The sequence below is a fragment of the Palaemon carinicauda genome, chromosome 1 (assembly GCF_036898095.1).
Source record: "Palaemon carinicauda isolate YSFRI2023 chromosome 1, ASM3689809v2, whole genome shotgun sequence".
In the NCBI taxonomy this organism is placed as follows: Eukaryota; Metazoa; Arthropoda; class Malacostraca; order Decapoda; family Palaemonidae; genus Palaemon; species Palaemon carinicauda.
Window position 1 is genome coordinate 306440226 of NC_090725.1, and position 23157 is coordinate 306463382.

The 23157-nt window shown below is 37.8% G+C and overlaps 1 protein-coding gene across 2 annotated transcripts in view; it reads right to left on the minus strand.

The window, feature by feature from the left end:
- Positions 1-254: 254 nt before the first annotated feature.
- LOC137645478 (uncharacterized) overlaps positions 255-23157 on the minus strand; it is a 111831-nt gene continuing 88928 nt past the window's right edge. For both annotated transcript variants that reach the window (XM_068378293.1, XM_068378286.1), the window contains 5 exons: positions 22981-23016; positions 17581-17731; positions 14768-14887; positions 10728-10854; positions 255-585 (listed from right to left, as the gene is read on the minus strand). In XM_068378293.1, coding sequence (XP_068234394.1) covers positions 568-585; positions 10728-10854; positions 14768-14887; positions 17581-17731; positions 22981-23016 — 452 coding nt within the window. In that variant the 3' untranslated portion in view covers positions 255-567. The remainder of the gene's footprint in view (positions 586-10727; positions 10855-14767; positions 14888-17580; positions 17732-22980; positions 23017-23157) is intronic.

A 23157-nucleotide genomic window follows, 5' to 3' on the forward strand; every position in this document is an offset into this window, starting at 1 on the left:
AAAAAAATCCCGTCTGGAAATTTATTAATGGTTGAGAAATGCTCTCTTAATTATCTATATCCCCTTTATTAATTGAATTTCTGTATATAAAATTTAAAGTAGGGGTCTCATTTTGTGATCATTGAATACTAGGCACTAAGTCATTAACATTTTAGGTAATTAATTACAACAGTACATTCCAGCTCAGTTGATCGGCAAGATTTTTAGTTAGTCAAATTAATGAAAACTTCAATTGTGGGTAAATAATTTCGGTATCACAACTATCTTTTATTCTTTCATACTACAAGTATGACAAAAGATCATGTTATTTTTCTTGGACGTCCAATCAATACAATTATTTCATTTATGGATAGAGGTTCCTAAATGCTGTAAAGAACTATTTATTCTTGAGAGGTTTTTTCAAGAAATTAATACATTATCTGCTGACTTTAAATTCAGTTTCTTAATATTTTTAGATAACAAGTGTAGTTAACAGTATTTAGAACATTATATAGTTCAATTTAATGGTATTTTTATCACTTGAGCAGATATTGAGGCTCGTCAGACGTCTTGATAAAGCCTCGTAGTTCACCGCTTCCTCCAGGACTGTAAAAATAAAAGAAAAATTTATAGATCAGGGTAACCATTTGAATAAAAATTGAATTGAGAGTAAGGTTAAATGCATGATTTTTAAGTATTTGGTCTGCTCTTCCTACATGTGGTTGCTTCACTTGTAGGTGAACTTGATCACAGATAACCTCAAATTAGAAACCTTTACATAGAAATACACTAATACACCCCTTACATTACTGAAAAATATTTTCCTAATATATGTTAAGGAAAGGAAAAGAGTATCTAATGTTCTCATAGCTGTAAAGTTTTCTTATAGGAAAAAATTTACAAAAGTTATAAAACTATTGAGATTCAGAGAATTGTCTCGTGAAAAGGCGAGAAGAGTACCGAAATTATTTTTTTTGAATTCTACGATTCATACGAACCTTGACCTTTAGTGTGCATGACCTCAGCAAGGCTGGTAACTGCCATTTAAATTTTTAAAATAGCTACTGTATTCGGGTTAGTGGTAACCCAACCACCAGGTAGCATAACCTTCGCTTAAGACTTCAGCCTTGGAGAGTGCAGATGTACGGTACTTGGTGGTGTCCTCATCTGGCTCTTGTAATCTTCTGTGTTTACAGTACTTTCACATTGAATATTTGGTCTGGTAATAGTGTCCAAGGGCTAATACCATTGGATGTGGTTTTCCTGATGACTGTTTAAAAGTTTTTATACTGTCTAATACAGTGTACTTGGTCCTGTTGGGCAGCACGTCTGTTGCTGTACTATCACTCGTGTGACTTGTGTGGGTGGGTGGGGGGGGGGGGGGGGACTATATGAACGTGAAGGCTGTTTTACACATTGATAGTTTAACTTTCCCTGTGCAAATGCTTCTATCCTTGGTGCAAGTGAACTATGCCCTTGCAAAATGGCCTTATGGAAATGTTTCTTGTACATTTGTGTTGCTCTACTGGTAGACTATCGCCAGTTGTAAAGGGGAGGGAGAGTTGCTGTCCTTCCCTGAAGTGTGCCCCAATCCGGGAGGGTGCTAAGGACATATTGCCTGTCTGTTGTGAGCCTTCCTATAAGTGTCTTCATTGGCCTTCAAGTTTACCCTTCACTTTTTTTGGTAACTTGAGAAGACGTGAAGTGCTGGTCCATCCATATACCAAAGGCACTTCCCCCAACTTTGGGGGGTAGCCGACATCAACAAGAAACAAAACAAAAAAGGGGACCTCTACTCTCTACGTTCCTTCAGCCTAACCAGGGACTCGGCAGAGTTCAGCTGGTACTGCTAGGGTGCCACAGCCCAACCTCCCACATTTCCACCACAGATGAAGCTTCATACTGCTGAGTCCCCTACTGCTGTTACCTCCGCGGTCATCTAAGGCACCGGAAGAAGCAGCAGGGCCTACCGGAACTGGGCCACAATCGCTCGCCATTCATTCCTATTTCTAGCATGCTCTCTTGCCTCTCTCACATCTATCCTCCTATCACCCAGAGCTTTCTTCACACCATCCATCCACCCAAACCTTGGCCTTCCTCTTGTACTTCTCCCATCAACTCTTGCATTCATCACCTTCTTTAGCAGACAGCCATTTTCCATTCTCTCAACATGGCCAAACCACCTCAAAACATTCATATCCACTCTAGCCGCTAACTCATTTCTTACACCCGTTCTCACCCTCACCACTTCGTTCCTAACCCTATCTACTCGAGATACACCAGCCATACTCCTCAGACACTTCATCTCAAACACATTCAATTTCTGTCTACATCACTTTCATTCCCCACAACTCCGATCCATACATCAGTTGGTACAATCACTTTCTCATATAGAACTCTTTACATTCATGCCCAACCCTCTATTTTTTACTACTCCCTTAACTGCCCCCAACACTTTGCAACCTTCATTCACTCTCTGACGTACATCTGCTTCCACTCCACCATTTGCTGCAACAACAGACCCCAAGTACTTAAACTGATCCACCTCCTCAAGTAACTCTCCATTCAACATGACATTCAACCTTGCACCACCTTCCCTTCTCGTACATCTCATAACCTTACTCTTACCCACATTAACTCTCAACTTCCTTCTCTCACACACCCTTCCAAATTCTGTCACTAGTCAGTCAAGCTTCTCTTCTGTGTCTGCTACCAGTACAGTATCATCCGCAAACAACAACTGATTTACCTCCCATTCATGATCATTCTCGCCTACCAGTTTTAATCCTCGTCCAAGCACTCGAGCATTCACCTCTCACCACTCCATCAACATACAAGTTAAACAACCACGGCGACATCACACATCCCTGTCTCACTCTCACCGGAAACCAATCGCTCACTTCATTTCCTATTCTAACACATGCTTTACTACCTTTGTAGAAACTTTTCACTGCTTGCAACTACCTTCCACCAACTCCATATAACCTCATCACATTCCACATTGCTTCCCTATCAACTCTTATCATATGCTTTCTCCAGGTCCATAAACGCAACATACACCTCCTTACCTTTTGCTAAATATTTCTTGCATATCTGCCTAACTGTAAAAATCTGATTCATACAACCCCTACCTCTTCTAAAACCACCCTGTACTTCCAAGATTGCATTCTCTGTTTTATCTTTAATCCTATTAATCAGTACTCTACCATACACTTTTCCAACTACGCTTAACAAACTAATACCTCTTGAATTACAACACTCATGCACATCTCCCTTACCCTTATATAGTGGTACAATACATGCACAGACCCAATCTACTGGTACCATTGAAGTGCAGGTAGTCTGGTTAATAGAAGTTATGTTCACTTTACTTCCTGCGTGAGAGGGAAGAGAGTGCAGCACGCATCGTCGCTCAGGATGAAGGGTGTAGCGCTCCATTTCCTTTCCTGGATGAGATCTCTTTAGGGAGAAAGAAACAGAATACGCCGATACGCACTGCGGAGTTCCAGAGTTGACAAACTAATCTTCAAAGGTGGTGCCTACACAGGAAGGAATCACCGAAGCACATCACGACTAATCAGTCCGTCTGCAGCATGCCTGGTTCCTCTGCATGATTGTGGCCAAAGTCTTCCCAATGGGGAAGAGTCTAGTTATGATTGCAAGGTCTCGCCACCCCTCCCCCCCTCCAATTGCAAAGGGTCACGATACCTGTAACAGGTACTACTGAACAGGATGTGCTATGCTCTAGTCCCTCTCTTGCCAGGTAAACACCCCCTGGAACTTTCACGAGTCCCTCTCTTGCCAGGTAAACGGCCCTGGAACTTTCATGATCACCTCTAAATGCTCACAAACCTCCAGACAACCACTAGCTGCCCTGACAAGTTTGGTAATTAATTAGACCAGTTTTCTAGTTTTCATGAGGAATTATCACCTTCACTTGTAGACGAGAGGGCTGGTCGTGGTTTTCGATCTCTTGAGATGACAGTCCATGAGTACGATATAGATCGCCTGTTGACAAGCGAGGGCTGGTCGTGGTTTTCGATCTCTTGAGATGACAGTCCATGAGTACGATATAGATCGCCTGTTGACAAGTCTCTACACATGATTGCAGACACAATCTACAAGATAAGTTCTCGATCTCTACCATGCGCATGAGCATCATGCGAGTTAACATACTGAACCTGAATACTTTGTCACAGCTTGTGCAATTTCAGTGATCAGTCATTTGGTTATTGGTCTTCTTTTGCCCAGCCGAGTGATGGTAACATTCCCTTCCCCGAATATGCTTGTCTATGCAATTGACACATTCTTCCGTGGCTTTCAGAACACAGCACGTTCGATTCTGCTCCACTTTACCATTTCTAGTACGCTATCCCAGAGAATAATGAAGTTCTTATACCTTGTACGCAGGTCTCTCAAGCACTTACCTTCCAGTCACCCAGTAAACAGCTCGCCTACTCATGTTACTTATTCCTTCCTAATGATTTTTTTTCACCCCTTAGAGGAGGAAGCTATGGCCAAAGCACTGGACGCTAATCTTGTGACCCTTTGCCAGATTCCTCTGGATTGTTTCGTGACGAGCAGTGCTGCACCAAAGCCAATCACCCTCCTTGGTTTTATTACAAGGCAAGACTTAGCTAAGCACTGCTGGTCAAGACATAGAAATCCACACTTGTTACTTCCTGCATCAGGATATTCATGAGACGCTTTCATTGATAACATGGCTTAGTTTCTCCGGGACAATACTGCTCCCTAAATTCAGAGAACGATTCCCAGCTGAGTTTTTCCCAGAAGTGCCATTTAGGGTGTGCTGTAGGGATTGGAACGGTGACTTCTTGATCCATCCAAAAACGCACAGAAGGACTGGAATGCCATATTGTGCTTGCACAGTTATCAATAAGGGACTTCGCTAGGAGATGCATTCGGTCCCCCTGTTCTGACCAGAGGGAGAAACTGCAATACGGTACTAAGAACTCCTCGCAGGGTATGGTAGGCTCTTGCTTCATTTTCTAAGATATGTACTAAGAATGAACCCTCCACGATTGGACCATTGCACACGGAACAGGAGCTCACGCATATGCCATAGCGCCCGTTGCGTGTGCTCCATTCAAACTGGAACTAGCACACATGCTAGAAACACTATCTCCCTGTGCTCAGTGACATATCCTAGATCCTTGTGTAGTAAGCATCCACATAAACTCCCGGTGCTATTTTCTCACAAGAATGAACACGCTCCCGTACTAGCTCCCAGTGCTCGCTTCTCGCAAGAATGAACAAGCACACATACTAGCTCTTATTCTCAATAGAACAAATATATCACTAGATTCCATTGCTTGCAACTACTCTCATTAGCTTCCAGTCCTGCTCTCACGAGCACGTGTTAGCACCCGCCACCTGCTTGCTTTGCTTGTTCCTTATAAAGACAGGCACTGCCCCCTACCAGTAGGAATAAAGGCCACCACCCTTCTTGAATGTTCAACTTCTCTCTCGCTCTGACGCCTAGCCAATAACGGAAAGTCCTACCCTAACAGAAGGAAGTTGTCACGGAAACACACGATAACCAATTGGACCGTCTCACGAGACATCGACCGACCTCTGCTTGGTATTATGGAAGGAGTGGGGTACTACTGAGCATTTGCACTGTCTCCAGGGGATCAGAGTAGGATCAGTTATTTTGTTATTTTTGTGTGTGGCAGAAAGGGTTCTTGGTATTGCAATCAAAGGACCTGCATTGCCTCCCAGTTGATTCAGAATTTTAAATTCTAAAATAATTTCCAGCAAGCTGCTTTCTTGTTCCAAGGAAGTCTATAGCATTCAGGTCTCCTTCCAACACCAGATCCTCTAGATACCCAAGCATCTGCGCATGCTTACCTTGCTTTCGGATCTCAGTCCGTGAATGATTTTCTTTTCATTTTACTTTGAAGGCTCCCGAGCGCCACACCCCAGGTGGCATCTGGATTTGCTTATGCTCCTATACACAGGGTTTGAAATACCCTTAGACTAGAAGCATCATTGAAGGAATTTTTTGCAAGACAGTCTCTCTACAATGAAATGCAGTTGTTTTCATCCTCCTTTGCAGAGAAAGCCCCTGGAAAATGCTTTCACTCCTCCTTTAACTTGTTCGCAGACTGAAGAGCTTGGCCATTGGACGACCACTATAGGTTCAGTAACTGCTTCAAACGGTTTTTCCGTTCCAGGAACTCAAGCCTGTTAGGGCAGCCTCCCAAGAGTCCTTAGTGGACCCTCCTATTCCCTTAACCAACCATCAGATAGGAGTCTGACCCATAGACTTTAAGGCTTGGCATTAAGATGAGCATACCACATGGTTCTCATGAGTCATTCTTAATGAAGAGAGGCCTACTTCTCCCTTGTCCAGATATGTGTCCAAGAGCCAGCTTCTAGCCTGTCACAATTCCAATCTCACTAGGTTGCAGAATAACTGTCCTATGAGGACATTGCATTGCTGGTTAAAGATCTCGGGTACTGTTGTGGAGCACTAGATTTGCCCGTGCCGGAAGGGTATAGGTATGTATCCAAGCTTTGCTTGTTTTGTGTACCTTCAGCTGTGCTGATACAGTACAATGAAACTGGAGAACTATCATCTTGCTTTGAGTGCACAAAGTAAGGAATGAGAGTCCTGATGGTATGTGTCTAGTATGACACCACTTTGGCTACTCACTATCTTACCCATGGGAGTTTACCCATAGGCACTTTGACAAATCTTACTGAACTAGCCATGCTGCAAACCAAGTTCCCTCGGGAAGTAGCAGCCACCACAGGACAAAATGCAGAGGCATTAAGGGACTTGTTGGGCACCCATGTAGATTAAAGGCTGTGAAGGTGATCTGGTGCATACACACCCAATCATTCAACAACTGACCAACTGCAAGATTTCTCTTGAAGGCTAGGATGAGTCCTTACACCTGACTTGGAAAGTTCGCTTGAAGTTGGTACTTTGACCCTCAGAAGTAGAGGAGTATTTATTACAGATTGTCTCACAAAGTCAGAAAGAGATAGTGTTCCCTTACACCATTGTCTTTGTTCTGGCAGCGCTAAGAAGAGTTGCCGAGAGACAGGTCTGAGGTGTCATGTCTTCTTCAGATAGCACTTCACCATACCACCTGATGCTTCATAATGGAGAACGATTAGAATCTAGGGTTGTGTTCTGTCAGGTACAATGTTTAGCTCTTGCAACCTGGTACCCAACTTCCACCCCTCAGCTTGAGAATCTCTGGCACCAAACTGAGAGAGCTCTTTCCACCCCTCAGCATGGGAGACTAAGGCAGAGGCCACGTACTTTGCCTAAACTTTTCGCTGATGCTAAGGTAGCAGAGACAGTCTTGACAGTCGGAAACTTTATTTGACTGTCTTCTGAAAGGCTCAAACAGGCTGAGCATTGTGAATGAGGGCCCTGGATGAGCAAGACTATCTGAAGCTTATCACTAACATAGACAACTATGAGGAGACGAGGTTTATTTCCTTATGTCAAAAGACCATGCTTAAGGGTGAGGGGTAGCCTTAACAGCAGCAACCGAGTTTATCCCAGCAAAGTAATACTAGGAAATCCACAATTTGGTATAGAAATGGTTTGACTAGAGTAGAATCTCTTCCATGACATCAATCGCAGAGGAAAGGCCACAGGGAGTTCTCTTAAGATCTCTACAGGGCAGAATTAGATACATTCCGGAATAAGCCATCTAGGAGCTACAAGGGTTAACCCAAGTTCTGGCATAAACCCTACAAGATAAATTAGTGAACGGAACAGGGTTGAACGGAGGAAGGTCATATACTAGATTGGGAGAGAGAATACAGGGAGCTTGGTAAGGTGTGGCAAACAAGTTAATCCCTGGAGAACATAAACCATTAGCCTTTCTGTTACACAGGGTTTTAAGGACCACTCTGACCTTATAACCTTCGCCAGGCAACTGAGAGTGTGTGCTACTCCACTCCCCTTGCCTGGAATGTATTTGGCTAACAACTCTACGGTGTGGAAAGCCGTCTCGATGTGCATCCGCCTCATCAGTTTCTAGATGAAAGCCATTACAGTGGTGTTATCCCAAATGAACCAAATGCTGCCTCACCTCTTTTGAAATGTTTTGTTGTGCTATAGAGGCTGCTAGATTCCTAGGACTTCAATGATTAGATGCTTCTTCCGATCATACATTTGAGACCACCAGGACATTAAGATGTGTGCCTAGCTCCTCTTTAGACATACCTAAGCACAGTTGCATGCCCCTAGGCATAGAGTCGAGTGGAGCTCCATGACCGGAGGGGGAGAGTCGAGCCTGTAAGGGTTTCCTCTTTTAGCCAACAGCTAAGATTGTCCCAAGTCTCCTGCCCTGTTAGCACTAGAAAGAATGGGAGATCCTGGGGCTGCCCAGTGATTCTTCAAACACTACTGAAGAGATCTTTGGTGGAGGCACCTTCTTGAGGAACAAGTTTCTAAGAGGAAAGCAGGCCTAGAAGACTCAGTGCTGAGCTGGTAATTCTGTCTTGGACAAAAACAGACAAGCTACTTCCATGGGCTTGATGCGATTGTCTAACTGACACACTTGCTGCTGCTGTGTCTATCAGAATGCTCAGGTATATCAACCTCGGCCTAGGTAAGAGATTCTATTTTTCTTTTATTATCACAATCCCCAGAGTGTAACAAAAGTAAAAAGTCTAACTTGATCCTGTGGAAACTGCCTGACAGAGGAGGCTAGGATCAGCCACTCGTTGAGATACGTACACAGATATATCCCTTGGAAGTGGGCCCAAGCTACTACCCAGATCAATAGATGTATGATTACCCGAGGAGCAGTAAAGAGGCTGGAAATGGTACGTCGTTACATCAAGGGAGTAGTGTAGGTACTTTTGAGAGGACTATTGCACGGGTACTCGAAATTATGCGTCCTTCAGATCCACCGAAAGCATGAAGTCTTCCTTTTTGATGGAACTCAGCACAGACCGTAAATTTTCCTTTCTAAACTTCATTTGATGCACCAACTTATGCTGTAGTAATAGGTCAATGACTGCCCTCCAGCCCTTCAACTGCATTAGCCCAGAGACTTATCAAATGACCTTGAGCGTGTTGTTCATTTCTCCTACTGAACAAGGTTTTCGGCAATGTTGGATGAACATATGAGAACTGGAAAGTGAGTGGGGAGGGAGGCAAAAGGTCTGGAGAGGGTATCAAGTAATTTGTCCTGAATGAATCATACTATCCAAGGCTTGGCCCTCTGTTTCTGCCAGGTTGCCCAAAGGCACGACAAGCAAACCCCCTACTCTCAGCAGAGAGGGTGGGGGAGGGAGATCGCTGACAACAGCATATCACTCCTCTCCTCCGTTGCCCAGTGCATGGAAGTAACAGGTTGGGTGGCTTGAAAGGGATGTGCATGCATCGATTCTTTCCAGGAAGAAATTGCTCCCATGGGGTCCTGATCAGGGTCAAGGAAAGGCCTGGAGGCCTTCCTTGCCAAACCATGCATCAATGAGGTCTGAAGAGTCTGCTAACTTGCTTTGAGAATGGGGAGACTAAATCATCCCTCTTCACAAACCCAGATCTTCCACTGGTTGCCAACAGATTCCAGGAAGGTCACAGCCTCCTACCACACAATACGAGACTTCTGTACATCTCCAAACTTCAGAGTTAATAACCAATGTAAGTCAATGCACCTGATTACTGGTCAAGCCTGAGTACTGCTTGAAAGGCAGCAACAGTTGACAAACCTTGGCCTCTGCCCCAGGGCCTGAGAAGCCTGTGCCCTTTGCCTTCAGCCTCTCGAAGGAGTGGACACCTATCAGTGCGCACAACGACAGGTCAACCTGAAGAGGTGCTGATGCAACTAGCTTGCAAAGAACCTTTCTACCTCGAGAATGGAAATGGCAAGGTTCTGTTTCTGACTGATTGACAACAGAGTTCTCAGATCCACAGATCTGATTGTAAACTCAATCCATGGCCAAACTAGTGAGATCTGAGCAGGGTAACAGTAACACTCATTCAATGAGCAGAAAGAAGCAGCAAAGCTCTCTTCTCCTCCCTCAAAGCATATGACTGTAACTGCACAAGAGGCCATGACCTACACTGCAATTGTGGACAATCATGCTCCTAGCTAGAAGCACACTGAGAATAAGGATCTATAGCCAGTTTAATAAAAACCTGATGTAAAGTCTAGTAAAGTCTACCATAGCAATCAATAGCCAGCATTCACTTCCTGAAAGAAAAAAGTTCAATTGAGGATGTAACAGTAAATCTGTACTCATTGCGGCCGAAAACATAAGTGAAGAGCTTTTGACAGGAAAAGGGCTGGCTGGCTCCTTAATTATCACCTGTCGTTATCTACCTCGTTGACAACATATTTCTTACTTGAATGACGAAAGGTTTGTATACACTGGACAAACGAATATATGGCAAGTGGATATATTTCACACAACGTAAGCTTTTTTAACACAGTTTGGAAAGTGCTCTCAAAGAATTTAATTTCTGCTGATACTGCACTCTTATATTAAAGAGATACATTATGATAAAAGTTACAAAGAAACCCTAGGGAATGGCATTACTGTGGTGCATAGTCATATCAATTAAAGTACAGACGTGTAAGTAAAATTCCAACGCTCTTATTAGTCCAACACCTGATATCTGACCCAATTGTGAGAAAATTACTTATATACTTTTCATAGTGGGTATATCATTTTATATTCAATATTCTAATGTATTGATACTTGTTGTCAACATACAGGGATAAAAATAAATGTTATACACTCACCCGAAGATTAATGTAGTTTCTATTGTCATTCTTTCCTTTATGGTGAATGCTGCTCTCCATTTCACGGTTCCAATCACTGTATGCCTCTGGTTCTTCTTTTGTGCTTGAGGCCATTTCTACATCAAATCTATAAAGTATAAAGTTATTATGTAAAATTTAAATGTTATTAGAAAATTATTAAATTGTGTAAAAACATCTTGAAAGTGACTTGCTAAAAGCAACTGTAGATCCATGCATTTTTTCCCCATTTGTATTGCTAATTTTTATCCTAATATTCTTATATAAAGATTTAGCAGTACCTTGCACCATCCCAGAGAGGTCTCTTCTGCAAGGCTTACTTTTCAAGATATGGCAGCAGCAAGAGCTCATTTCCTCTTTCAACTCTTGAGATTTGTCATAAGTATGGCTTTAACAGTCCTGTTCAGGACTATGAGAGATAAAGATTCCTCAGCAGACTGTTCATCTTTATCTTAGGTCACGTAGAACAGAAGGGGGACTAGTTCCAATCTTCGAGGATAGTCTCTAACCTTGGCCAAGAGGAGGTGCATTGTTTCCCCCTTATGTATTTCTTATATTGTCTTTTCATCATTGACTTTAACTTCACTTAGGAGTACCGGTATAGAGTCGTCTTCAATAAATGTTGGTTTGGGTCTAGTAATCCAAGTGTGGCCAGTTCATCTTGAATCCTCATCACTAAAAGCTCCATCTATTTTTATATCATCCACACCAATGGTACCCATCACTCCTTCAAAAACATGCTACGATTCATTTAGTTTTTGGACAGAGTAGAAATTGACCTTGCAGAGCAAGGGTTCCTTTTCATAAGTCAGACTGGATTTGTAAGATTTTCTAGCTTGAAAAACTGAAAGTTTTGATATCAAAACTAGAAATAGAATGATTGACCCATGGCTATCAATGAATTTTTTTTTTTTTTTACACAACAGACAAGTTATGCTACTTGTATAAGGTTCAATGCTGCTCTTCACAGTTTCCCCATCCCTTCTTGGCTACAGAGATTATAAAGCATATTTGTTCCAGTAGGTTGCCACACATCCAACAGAACTGTTAAGAGAAGAGGGAATGTATATGGTGAACCATGAAATCTTTATATCTCCAATAGAAATTAAGGATCTTAAATCTATGATCCTCTGATATTATACCTATTTTGCAGAGCTCTTTGCAGAGTAGCTTTCACAGAGGCTGACTTTAATAGGGAGCAGGGGTCAAATTTTTAACATTGGTAACACTTCCACTTCTTATGACAAGTGCCACTTCTATCAAAACACAATGGGCAAGACATTATTGTCATTCAAGACTCAGAAACCAGGTATGCTTCAAGATCTTATCCTACCATGCCAAGAGGTGTCAGTCAGTTTAAAGGTCGCTCATGAATGGTTGAGGCAAGAAACAGTATAATTTCCCAGCGACTGACCCTATACACATATGATCAGCACCGAAACTCCCCTTCATCAGGTTAGGAGCAGGGAGGGCCCGGAAATTGCTGCTGATAACTCTGCAGGTAGATATATAGGTTCCCCCAAACCCACCATTAAGGATGGTGAGGTTGCAGACACTACTAGAAACTATGAAGCTAGAGCAGGTATCGAATTTCTGTCCCGCAGAATGGCAGGACTAAGGTGAACATGTCTTTTGGCTTGGTTAACTACACCAGTTATTTGAATGCTACAAGTGAGAAAGGATGGCATCCAACTTCAACTTCATTCCCGTTTTAAGAGTAATCCAGTTCATATCGATTGCTACAATAGGTGCATCAACCGACATGGCGGGAAATGAAGTTAAAAAAAAGATAGGAAATGCCTAAAAATTATGAACAAGGATGCAAATAAAATAAAAGAGATAGTATTAGAAGCACTGTATGCTGTCTGCTGATCTGACCTATTAGTTAATAAGCTGTTAAATCAAGACAATATTGACTTTCAGATTTGTAGCAAAGCCTCGGTAAAAAAGCTTAGTTGAACTAACATAACAGTTTTCTTGAATTTAAATATGGTCACACACATTACCTTCCCATGAGTTTGAAACATTGCCATAGTCACAGACTATATGGAAGGAACACCTATAGAAATATCGACTACAAAATTAATACACCATTTTCAAAATTATGTTTTTGTGAAATATGATGCATCCAAAGGAGGCATATTCCTAGAGACACTTATCTCAAGTAAGGCTCAATAAAACGCGCTCTGACGTAAGCATGTCTGACATGGAAATCTCTCTTTTAGAGAGACTTCTTAACTCTGGGTAAGGTTAGAAGAGACTTTGGCTACGGTAAGCAGCTCTTCTAGGTGAAGGACACTCCAAAATCAAACCATTGTTCTCTAGTCTTGGATAGTGCTATAGCCTCTGTACCATGGTCTTCCACTGTCTTGAGGTAAGCCTAGAGTTCTCTTGCTTAAGGGTACACTCGGACACACTTTTCTATCTTATTTCTCTTCCTCTTGCTTTGTTTTTAAGTTTTTACACTTTATAAATTGAAGATCTATTTCAATGTTATTGTTTTTAAAAATATTTATATTGTTCATTATTTCTCGTTTATTTCCTTATTTCCTTTCCTCACTGAGCTATTTTCCCTGTTGGAGCCCTTGGGCTTATAGCATCCTGCTTTTCCAACTAGGGTTGTAGTTTAGCAAGTAATAATAATAATAAAAGTTATGGTCACGATTGATTTTTTATCTATGAATATGACCTTAACCAGTAAAATGTATCCGTATCACGATAAGATGGTGCATATGAAATATGGATATATACAATTGTTAAAATAAAATAACTATAAAAAGGTTAAACTGTAGAAGTCTGATGCTTTAGTCAGTTAACCAAGGATCAAGTTTAAATTTTTGGGTTATTAAATTGTATAAAGAAAAATTTTGATTTTTTCTTACATCCAATTGCAGTCTATTTTTACCACTGTTCAAAATAATAATGATTTAAGTGAGTATAAGTACTGAAAGTGTTACAAATCATGTAGGATCTCCATTTTGATCAATAAAACATTAGAAACTTACCCAAATTTTGATCACCAAAACAGAAACCCAATTTTGATCACTAAACCATTAGAAACTTAGCCAGTTTTGATAACCAAAACATGAGAAACCCGATTTTGATTAACAAAACATTAGAAACGGCAAATTTTGATCAACAAAACATTAGAAAACCAATTTTGATCACCAAAGCATGAGAAACTTCGCCAATTTTGATCACCAAAACATTAAAAACCCAATTTTGATCACCAAACCATTAGAAACTTACCCAATTTTGATCACCAAACCCTAAAAAACAATTTTAATCTCCAAAGCATTGAAACTTAACCAATTTTGATCTCAAAACATAAGAAACCCAATTTTGATCAACAAACCATTAGAATCTTAAACAATTTTGATCACAAACATTATAAACCCAATTTAGATCTCCAAAGCATTAGAAACTTCGCCAGTTTTGATCACCAAAACATTAAAAACCCAATTTTGATCAACAAAACATTAGAATCTTAAATAATTTTGATCACAAAAACATTATAAACCCAATTTTGATCTCCAAAGCATTAGAAACTTCGCCAATTTTGATCACCAAAACATTAAAAACCCAATTTTGATCAACAAAACATTAGAATCTTGAACAATTTTGATCACAAAAACATTATAAACCCAATTTTGATCTTAAAAGCAATAGAAACTTACCCAATTTTGATAACCTAACCTTAAAAAAACCCAATTTTGGTCACCAAAGGAATAGAAACTTACCCAATTTTGATCTACAAAACATAAAAAACCCAATTTTGGTCACCAAAGCAATAGAAACTTACCCAATTTTGATCACCAAAACATAAAAAAACCCAATTTTGGTCACCAAAGCAATAGAAACTTACCCAATTTTGATCATCAAAACAAAAAAACCCAATTTTGGTTACCAAAGCAATAGAAACTTACCCAATTTTGATCATCAAAACATAAAAAAACCCAATTTTGGTTACCAAAGCAATAGAAACTTACCCAATTTTGATCCCCAAGACATTAGAATCTTACCTCCCAACGCCTTCATAAGGGTAGTCGTCTCTGTCTTCACTGTCGAGAATTTGGTTTTTCATAAGGTTATCCTCGTAATCTTGGATCTGGGGTGTTCTGTCGATTCGTTCATTGTTGGGCCTGGGAATAATACTCCTTTATAGTGCTTCTTATGTAATGTAAATATATATTCATGAACATTTTATAACATTTAAGGACAATTTTCCTTCGAATGAAACATGGGAACATTTGATACATAAAGCAAAGGAATAAAACTGCCCACATAAGGCAATTTAGTGATGGATTTAACTTGAAACATGTCAATATTTTATATATAAAGAACGGTGATAAAACTGACCACACATCAAGATAAGTTAAAGATAAATTTAACCTGAAACATGGCAATGTTTGATATGTAAAGTAAATAAATAAAACTGACCACACAGAAAAATAGGTTAAAGCTGAATTTAACTTGAGACATGGCAATATATAAAGTAAAGTAAAGTAAAGGAATAAAACTGACCACACAGAAAAATAGGGTAAAGATGAATTTAACTTGAAACATGGCACTGTTTGATATATAAAGTAAAGGAATAAAACTGACCACAGAAAAATAAGTTAAAGATGAATTTAACCTGAAACATGGCAATGTTTGATATTTCAAGTAAATAAATAAAACTGACACAGGAAAATAGGTTAAAGATGAATTTAACTTGAAACATGGCAATCTTTGGTATATAAAGTAAAGGAATAAAACTGACCACACAGAAAAATAGGGTAAAGATGAATTTAACTTGAAACATGGCACTGTTTGATATATAAAGTAAAGGAATAAAACTGACCACAGAAAAATAAGTTAAAGATGAATTTAACCTGAAACATGGCAATGTTTGATATTTCAAGTAAATAAATAAAACTGACACAGGAAAATAGGTTAAAGATGAATTTAACTTGAAACATGGCAATCTTTGATATATAAAGTAAAGGAATAAAACTGACCACACAGAAAAATAGGGTAAAGATGAATTTAACTTGAAACATGGCACTGTTTGATATATAAAGTAAATAAATAAAACTGACCACAGAAAAATAAGTTAAAGATGAATTTAACCTGAAACATGGCAATGTTTGATATTTCAAGTAAATAAATAAAACTGACCACACAGAAAAATAGGTTAAAGATGAATTTAACTTGAAACATGGCACTGTTTGATATATAAAGTAAAGGAATAAAACTGACCACAGAAAAATAAGTTAAAGATGAATTTAACCTGAAACATGGCAATGTTTGATATTTCAAGTAAATAAATAAAACTGACACAGGAAAATAGGTTAAAGATGAATTTAACTTGAAACATGGCAATCTTTGATATATAAAGTAAAGGAATAAAACTGACCACACAGAAAAATAGGGTAAAGATGAATTTAACTTGAAACATGGCACTGTTTGATATATAAAGTAAATAAATAAAACTGACCACAGAAAAATAAGTTAAAGATGAATTTAACTTGAAACATGGCCATCTTTGATATATAAAGTAAAGAATAAAACTGACCACAGAAAAATAAGTTAAAGATGAATTTAACTTGAAACATGGCAATCTTTGATATATAAAGCAAAGGAATGAAACTGACCACACATCAAGATAAGTTAAAGATGAATTTAACCTGAAACATGGCAATGTTTGATATTTCAAGTAAATAAATAAAACTGACCACACAGAAAAATAGGTTAAAGATGAATTTAACTTGAAACATGGCACTGTTTGATATATAAAGTAAAGGAATAAAACTGATCACACATCAAGATAAGTTAAAGATGAATTTAACCTGAAACATGGCAATGTTTGATATGTAAAGTAAATACATAAAACTGACCACACAGAAAAATAGGTTAAAGATGAATTTAACTTGAAACATGGCAACCTTTGATATATAAAGTAAAGGAATAAAACTGACCACACAGAAAAATAGGTTAAAGATGAATTTAACTTGAAACATGGCACTGTTTGATATATAAAGTAAAGGAATAAAACTGATCACACATCAAGATAAGTTAAAGACGAATTTAACCTGAAACATGGCAATGTTTGATATGTAAAGTAAATACATAAAACTGACCACACAGAAAAATAGGTTAAAGATGAATTCAACTTGAAACATTGCAATCTTTGATATGTAAAGTAAAGGAATAAAACTGACCACAGAAAAATAAGTTAAAGATGAATTTAACTTGAAACATTGCAATCTTTGATATATAAAGTAAAGGAATAAAACTGACCACACAGAAAAATAGGTTAAAGATGAATTTAACTTGAAACATTGCAATCTTTGATATGTAAAGTAAAGGAATAAAACTGACCACAGAAAAATAAGTTAAAGATGAATTTAACTTGAAACATTGCAATCTTTGATATATAAAGTAAAGGAATAAAACTGACCACACAGAAAAATAGGTTAAAGATGAATTTAACTTGAAACATGGCAATCTTTGATATGTAAAGTAAAGGAATAAAACTGACCACACAGAAAAAAAGGTTAAAGATGAATTTAACTTGAAACATGGCAATCTTTGATATATAATGCAAAGGAATAAAACTGACCACACAGAAAAATAGGTTAAATATGAATTTAACCTGAAACATGGCAATGTTTGATATGTAAAGTAAATAAATAAAACTGAACAGAAAAATAGGTTAAAGATGAATCTAACTTGAAACATGGCAATCTTTGATATATAAAGCAAAGGAATAAAACTGACCACATGACAAGACAATTTAGAGATGAATTCAACATTATATAACACATGGCAAACAATAACTAATTTTCTTTACCTTACACCTTGATGGTAGAGTTCTGTTCCCTGAATAGAATTGTCCTTGGACTGGCTGGAAGTGAGGGCTGGACTTTCCAGCATTCTGTACAAAATGCGCATCATGGGCACTTCGCGAAACGAGTTGTGCAGTGCAGATCTCTTGCCATGGCCTGTAAATACTTCAGAGTCAGGATCAACAAATAAGAAAACTAGAATTGGCACTCGGTAGAGCGCGTACCTTCGCCTATATCATGATGTATATCACAAGATAGGCAAGTGAATTATGCACATTATTATTATTACTATTATTATTATTACTATCATTATTATTATTACTTGCTAAGCTACAACATTAGTTGGAAAAGCAGGGCCCCAACAAGGAAAATACCCCAGTGAGGAAAGGAAATAAGGAAAAACTACAAGAAGTTTAAGAACAATAATAACATTAAAATAAATCTCATATCTAAACTATAAAAATTGACCACAATATAGCAAATAGACGTTTTTGACCTTCTCGTGATCTTGACCTTTGACCCAATCACTCCCCAAATCTAATAAAATTGTCCTTGATATATGGCCAATCGCCCCATTAAATTTCTTGAGATTCGACCACGATATAACAAAAAGACGTTTTTGACTTTTTCTGTGACCTTGACCTTGATCATGTATATCATAAGACTGGCAGTTGAATTATGCACATTTTAGCATTACATATAAATCAGATAAAATTGTCCATGATAGAGCAAAACAGTTTTTGACCTTTGACCCAATCACTCCCAAAATCTAATCAAATTGTCATTGGACCATGGCCAATCATGCCACCAAATTTCATGAGATTCGGTCAAATAGTTTTTAAGTTTGCGAATTACAAACAAACAAACAAATAAATAAACACAAGCCTATCAAAACCTTCGCAACGAAGGAAACGCTAAGTTCCAACCCTAAAGTAAAAGACCATTATGAAAAATGGGAATTACTTTCCTTCGTTTGCTCGTATTTATAAATATATAATGATTAATGTGAAAGATAAAATATGCGAAAAAGCACGAAACGTATGATTAAACCTGCTGGTGATATTTGTTAAAAGGACAAAATGTATGCTGTCACTCACGACTATTCTGTGTGATCATACTATAGTCAATTTCTTTAAGCGATGCAGATTTGCACCGACTCGCAGCGGTGCCCTTTAAGCTCGGAAAAGTTTCCAGATCGCTGATTGGTTGGACGAAATAATTCTAACCAATCAGCGATCAGGAAACTTTTCCGAGCTAAAAGGGCACCGCTGCGAGTCGGTGCAAATATGCCTCGATAAAAGAAATGGACTATAGTCTCACAGGATGTAGGCAGTCTAAAGGTTTAAAGGCCACTCATGAATGGCAGAGGCAAAGGACAGTGACATTGCCTTATCAAGCAGGACAATGCCCTAGAGACTGACCATATTTACACATGTTCAGCGCCTAAGCCTCCCCTCCACCAAAGCTAGGACAAAGGATGGCCAGGCAATGGCTGGTGATCGCTACACCAAACCCCCCATCCTAAGCTCACAAGGGTGGTAAGGTTGCAGCGACCATAGGACGTTACTAACAAGCCACCACAATATATCATGATCTACTCCAGAGGGTATGTAATGTAGATTCTAAACTTTGGTATACATGATAAAAAACCCTTATATATATATATATATATATATATATATATATATATATATATATATATATATATATATATATATATATATATTTATATATATATATATATATATTTATATATATATATATATATATATATAATCTATATATATATATATATATATATATATATATATATATATATATATATATATATATATATATATACACACATACATACATACATACATATATATATATATATATATATATATATATATATATATATATATATATATATATATATATATATATATATATATTGTATATTCCTTTGAAAAAAGAAAAAAAAAACATTCCCGTGTAGGGTACTTTAGCAACTAACATGAAACTACTCCAGGATTTTTAGAAAATCTATTGATTCAATTTTCCTTTATAGGCTAATGATACGAGAAATCTAATAAAGAATCTCAAAGATGAGGTTATTCCTGTAAAAATTACTCGAGAGAATACAAAAAACGTTTGAATTCTAAAACGTTTGAAGTCTGCAAAACAGATTAAGCCAATCTCGTTTTTAGACATGGTCGATTAACATATCGGCGAGAGCTATATTTATTATTATTATTATTATTATTATTATTATTATTATTATTATTATTATTATTATTATTATTGTTGTTGTTGTTGTTGTCATTATTATTATTATTATTATTATTATTATTATTATCAACATTATATTATTATTATTAGCTAAGCTACAACCCTAATTGGAAAAGCAGGATGCTATAACCCCATGGGGTCCAATAGGGCAAAATAGCCTAGTAAGAAAAGGAAATAAATAAACTATATGAGAAGTAATGAATATAAAATATCTTAAGATTAGCAAAAACGTTTAAATAGACGTCATTTATAAACTATGAAGAGAGACTTATGTCAACCTGTTCGCTTTAAAACATTCGCTAAAAGTTTGAACGTCTGAGATTCCACTGATTCAACTAACCGATTAGGAAGATCATTCCACAATCTGGTAACATCTGGAATAATACTTCTAGAATACTGCGTAGTGTTGAGCTTTATGATGGAGAAGGTAGAACTATTAAAATTAATAGCACTACGCATAGGATGGTACAGTCTGGGGAGATCCGAGTTTAATGGATGGTAAGAATTATGAAAATCTTACGCAACATGCATGAAGAACTAATTGAACAACAGTGACACATAATATTATCAAAATTAGTAATAATAGATTTAATATACCGCAGTATTTTGTCCAACAAGTAAGATGACTCAGCAGCTGAAGACCAGACATGACAATAATACTCGTAACAAGGTTGAATGAAAGAATTAAAACATTTCTCCAGGGTAGATTGATACCGAAAATCTTAAGAATTTCTAAGTAAGCTAATTTCTCAGTGAATTTGCTATCAAGAATGACACTTAAAATTTTAGTTTTATAAAGTTAAAGAGACATTATCAATACAAATATCTGGATGCCGAAGTCCCATAATTTGTACCATGCACCAATTTCAGCTATCTCTGTATCAAGGGGTTCGGCATCCCTAGATCTTATATTCAGGAGACGGGATTGAAGCAAAGAGTAGCATCATCTGCATATGCAACTAGTTTGTTTTCTGGACCAAACCACATATGATGTGTATCGTGTGAAAAGTAAGGGACCAAGAACGCTACGGTACCCTGAAGAACACCAGATATATTCTTATACTTACTAAGGTGCCCATTAACGACTACTCTGCAATTTATTACTTTAAAATGTATTTTTAAAAAAAGTAAAAAGACCATTTGGGTCTTCACTTCCATAAGCATCAAGGTCCATTAAACTATTTGATTTAGCTTCTGGAAACAGGAATGGGGAAGATCAAGTTCTTTAATACTTTTCTTACTGCCAAACACATCAGCCAAAAAGGTTGCCTTTTCCTTTGGACAGTGAGTGACAGAGCAATCCGGTTCAAGTAAAGAAGGAAATATTAAGTCTAAACCCAAGAGAGCAGATTTAAAAGTAGCCCACCGTTTATGTTCCCGAGTTGTGCCAAAAGAGGATTACTTTTATGGTTAAAAGTATATTCCTTTTCAGTTGAAGCATAAATTCTCTAAGCAACAGCTCTTAGTTGAACATAGCTTTTCCAGGTGAAATCTGACCTGTTCCCTTCCAAAGATGATAGACCTCCTGGTTTTTCAAATAAGCTCGTCTTACATTCATCATTGAACCAGTGTTTGTCTTTCCATCGGTATTTTAACATACGAGAACGCCTGTCAATTAGGTTCACTAGATTTTCATTCAGGAGAACAACAGGGTTAACAATTTTGACCAATTCAAATATCTATGATCACTAAAAATCCCATTCCATTCTCCAAGAGATTTCATATGTCTTACATGAGTATGACACATCAGGGACAGGCTGATAAGTCTTAATTACTAACAAAACCAATGCATGATCAGACGTCCCAACTGGAGAACCAACCTTACTTGGTTATAACAACAGGAGAGTCAGTGTACACTAAGGTCCAAGCAGTTACCAGGCCTGTGAGCATCTTCACTCTTTATTTGGTCACAGCCCAATTCAGAGGCAAAGTTCAATGCTCTAGAACCACAGCAATCAGAAGAAGAAACAGAAGTGTCAGTGTACACTAAGGTCCAAGCAGTTACCAGGCCTGAGAGCATCTTCACTCTTTATTTGCTCACAGCCCAATTCAGAGGCAAAGTTCAATGCTCTAAAACCACAGCAGTCAGTAGAAGAAACAGAAGTCAAGCACTCCTTCTGGTAAGCATTGAAATAAAAACAAGCACAAGATAGGCTTTTCTATAATTTTATTGTATCTTGGTCATAGTGGTAAGAATACAATCGAAGATAGAATTATCCAAGTATGGATTCTGATAGATGAAAGTGGTTATGCATGCAACAGACTTTTATGACTTGAATCTCATGGCATCTACATTCATAACCAAACTTTATGAAAATCAAAGTACTCAGTCCTATAATGCACCACCATTCCCCTTGTCCTAAGAATGGTACCCAGTTTCAAAAGTATAGTTTTTTTTTTTTTTAAACCATGAATAAGTAGCTTTGATGGATGCCTCACTTGATAAACCAAAATTTCTGAGAATAATAGAATATTGTACTGTCAGGAGGCAACTGTAAGACCTTGAATGTTGGCGTGCTGTATACAAATATTGTAATACGTTAGACGACACTTGCCAAGTCAAGGACGTACTGGTACCAGACTTTGTTCAATATCTCCAGATAGAATTAGTATTAAAAACAATAAAGAAGTCTCATCATACTTGAAAATTAACTTAACAATAATGACAACAAACACAATATGTACATGATTATATATAAATTGGTTCCTACAACTTATGGACAAAAATAAAAATGGCGAATAAAATTGGATAAACGTAGAAGAGCCGACACACCAGGATAGATACTTCAGCTGAAGGGAGGACATTAAAGATGGTTTGGGAACATTACCAGAGAGGAAGATAGAGGTACACATAAGTAAAAGGCAACCTCTTAATACACCACAGGATATCCATGGTCCTTCTGTTAACATTGCAGTAGTAAACCACTTAAGTGAAGAAGAATTTTTCGGTTTGTTTAGTGTTGTCAGATTTATGAGGAAAGATAATAATTATTTGTATAGAATAGGCCACATTATTCGGTGTATATGTCGGCACCTATTTACAGAGAGAGAGAGAGAGAGAGAGAGAGAGAGAGAGAGAGAGAGAGAGAGAGAGAGAGAGAGAGAGATAATATAAACAACTGAATACTCACCCCCGAGACAAGCAGGACCGTAGTTTAGGCATCCTTCTGTAGATAAAAAAAAAGTTTAATATTACTCACTATAATGAGCAGCCATAAATGAAATGTCAAGTGCTATTACTAATTTGTCATGAGTAAGAGAATCTAGGTTACCCTATACCTAATTTTACACATTACACTTTGGTGAAT